General features: G+C 37.6%; 1 protein-coding gene across 1 annotated transcript; it reads right to left on the reverse strand.

Annotated features, from left to right (window-relative positions):
- Positions 1-239: 239 nt before the first annotated feature.
- LOC126822482 (myosin catalytic light chain LC-1, mantle muscle-like) lies at positions 240-716 on the reverse strand. The gene has a single exon (XM_050551411.1). It carries the CDS (start codon positions 714-716, stop codon positions 240-242), a length of 477 nt encoding a protein of 158 aa, XP_050407368.1.
- Positions 717-1,233: the final 517 nt, after the last annotated feature.

A 1,233-nucleotide genomic window follows, 5' to 3' on the forward strand; every position in this document is an offset into this window, starting at 1 on the left:
TCAACAAGTATCCTCTTAGTGTGCTTGATAGCGATAACAGGATACTTGTCGAAACGTTGTCCTCTTAGAATAAAACCAGTGATTGTTGTCCCATAGATATTGTATTCTGTTAAACTGTTTCCAATTACTAAAATATCACTTAAAGATCATCGTCTTGGGAGTCAGAAGCTAACATTTTCACTCACTTCAGTTATTTGCGTATCGGATAAATTAAGGGTTGCTTCATAAAAGTTCGTCGTTTATTTCTCTGGGTAAGGTCCGGACATGATCTTTTCAATAAATTCTTCGTATTTGATATTTCCTTCCAAATCTTCGCGGGTGTCGGTAAATTTGATGATTTCATCAACTTCTTCGTCTGTCATTCTGTCGCCAAGGGAAACAAGAACTTGTCGCACTTCAGCAGATGAGATGAATCCTTGACCTTCACGATCGAAGGTTTTGAAAGCTTCTTTAAAGTCAGCGAAGGTACCGGTATCTTTCAAGCCTGACACAACTTCGTAAATGGGTAAAATTTCTTCAAATTTATAATTTTTCTCACCCATAGCCTTGGTTCCTCCGTGTTTCTCGATAAAACTTTGTGTAGGATTGAAACCCAAACATCTCAGCAAATCCCCGGTTTTGAAGGCATCGACAGCACCGTCACGTCCATCCCAGAAATCAAACAAATCGAAAACTTCACGGATCTCTTCAATGGTATCTTTAGATAGGGAAGACATTTTGAATCAGCTGGTTTCCTAGGACGTGAACTGCTACAGTAGAGATGCTCGAACTAATGGTTTGAAGAATGTGGTCATTTATATATGAATCTAAACTGGACCCCGATGGTTTGCGGTATCAATAACCTCTGTTTGATGTGGGCTACAAACTCTCCCCTCCTACTTGACCATATAAGTACATACACGTGTAATATCTAACATATGATAATCTAGACTGGTCAGTGATTACCCAATACTAATTAATGCCGTATGAAACATCTGGAAATAGCGTGTTACAACATTGTGAGGCCACACCAAGTTGAATTTCCGAAAAAATTATAAACGAATTGTAAAGAGGTGTTCCCGAAGAAAAGGCCCCGAGTTCACAAAGCATTCTCAGACTTAAGAATTTACTCAACTTTCAATCACTGTTTATGGGAAATATCTTTGATACAGAAACACAAAAATTTGCGAATAGTTTCTTGTTGACGTATTTGATATATTAAAACAACAAACGTTTTATAAAGGGCTATATTTT

Source organism: Patella vulgata, chromosome 5 (genome assembly GCF_932274485.2).
Source record: "Patella vulgata chromosome 5, xgPatVulg1.2, whole genome shotgun sequence".
Taxonomy (NCBI): domain Eukaryota; kingdom Metazoa; phylum Mollusca; class Gastropoda; family Patellidae; genus Patella; species Patella vulgata.

Coding starts and splice junctions, on each gene's coding strand:
- LOC126822482 (XM_050551411.1), bottom strand. CDS start 716: ATGTCTTCCCTATCTAAAGATACCATTGAAGAGATCCGTGAAGTTTTC.